The sequence below is a fragment of the Arachis ipaensis genome, chromosome B05 (assembly GCF_000816755.2).
Source record: "Arachis ipaensis cultivar K30076 chromosome B05, Araip1.1, whole genome shotgun sequence".
NCBI classification, from domain to species: Eukaryota; Viridiplantae; Streptophyta; class Magnoliopsida; order Fabales; family Fabaceae; genus Arachis; species Arachis ipaensis.
In genome coordinates, this window is record NC_029789.2 from 119,644,170 (window position 1) to 119,645,285 (window position 1,116).

The 1,116-nt window shown below is 34.9% G+C and overlaps 1 protein-coding gene across 2 annotated transcripts in view; it reads right to left on the reverse strand.

The window, feature by feature from the left end:
- Positions 74–1,116, reverse strand: part of LOC107643925 — a 2,345-nt gene continuing 1,302 nt past the window's right edge. The window contains exon 3 of one of the 2 annotated variants that reach the window (XM_016347683.2): positions 74–467. In XM_016347683.2, the coding sequence (XP_016203169.1) occupies positions 314–467 (154 nt within the window). In that variant the 3' untranslated portion in view covers positions 74–313. Of the gene's footprint in view, positions 489–1,116 lie in introns of both variants that reach the window. The other variant, XM_021124344.1, reaches the window with a different exon arrangement.

The window sequence follows — 1,116 nt, forward strand, 5'->3', positions numbered from 1 at the left end:
AAAACTTCTTTTTTTTTATTGGAAACTTGTCCAAACAATCCCAATATCTAACTTATGCTAATAAGAGACTATAGGAGTAAAAATTTCAGGTCCATTTATTTTGAATACCAAACTTAAAAAGAGCTCGTCCACAACATAATAAACATAATTTTGGCTATAAAACATTTATAATATTTGGTTCATCAAACACCAGACTGACTCTCAATCTTGAGAAAATCAACATTTATGGTTTTCGAAAATAGCACAATAAGAGGTCTATGCCATAACAATAGAGTTCACACATCAATTGATCTTTCTGTTCCCCGAAAGCAACTTAACCGCGGTTTGGATCGGCAAAAAAGCTGTTGATGGAGGGCATAATCTCCGGCGCCCTGTTGCGTGAAAACTTCCTCAGAAAGTTCTCAGCATACTTTTCTCCCTCATCAAAGTTCTCGAGCACTCCTGCAGCCCTGTTCTGCTTGGTCACTCTGAAAACAAATTCAAAACCACTAGGTATTCATTTCAAACAAACGAAAACCAAGTTAATTGGCTACAAAGCAGCAATAATGAAACTGAAAGATAAATCATGTAGGTATGGCCCAATAGGATGCAGTAAGCTCAGTAGGTTCCTGAAGGGGTTATTTGTGAATTGGGGTTTTGGAAGAAAAGGAAATGAAAGGAAAAGATTGTAGTCTTAAATTTTAAATTTTGGCACTACAAACCCTTCTTTCTTCTCCTTCAAAATTCCAACTCATGAATTCACAAACCCTCCTTCAATAAGAGGAAATTAGTCAGTGATTTCAAAGTTGGATACCCTAGTTTCATCCAAGACCAACAAAATGAAAGAAAAAATTAAACCAAACTAGAAAGACCTGGGCTACAATTTCATCCAAGACAAAAAAAAAAGTATATAGAATAGTAGGACTAAGTCATTGTTGTCTCATGCAAAAAGTGAATCAACCATTCTGCTCCAATCCAAGGGAAGTAGTTGTTAGGTTTATATATCTTTGCTGCTAGGTTGTTTGTTTTACTTGGAGGAATGAGTAGACTAGTGTAGTTGGGATTTGCTTATGTTTTTTTTTTTTTCTTTTTTATTATGAGTATCTTCTATTTCTTGAGGAAAAAAGTGGTTGATTT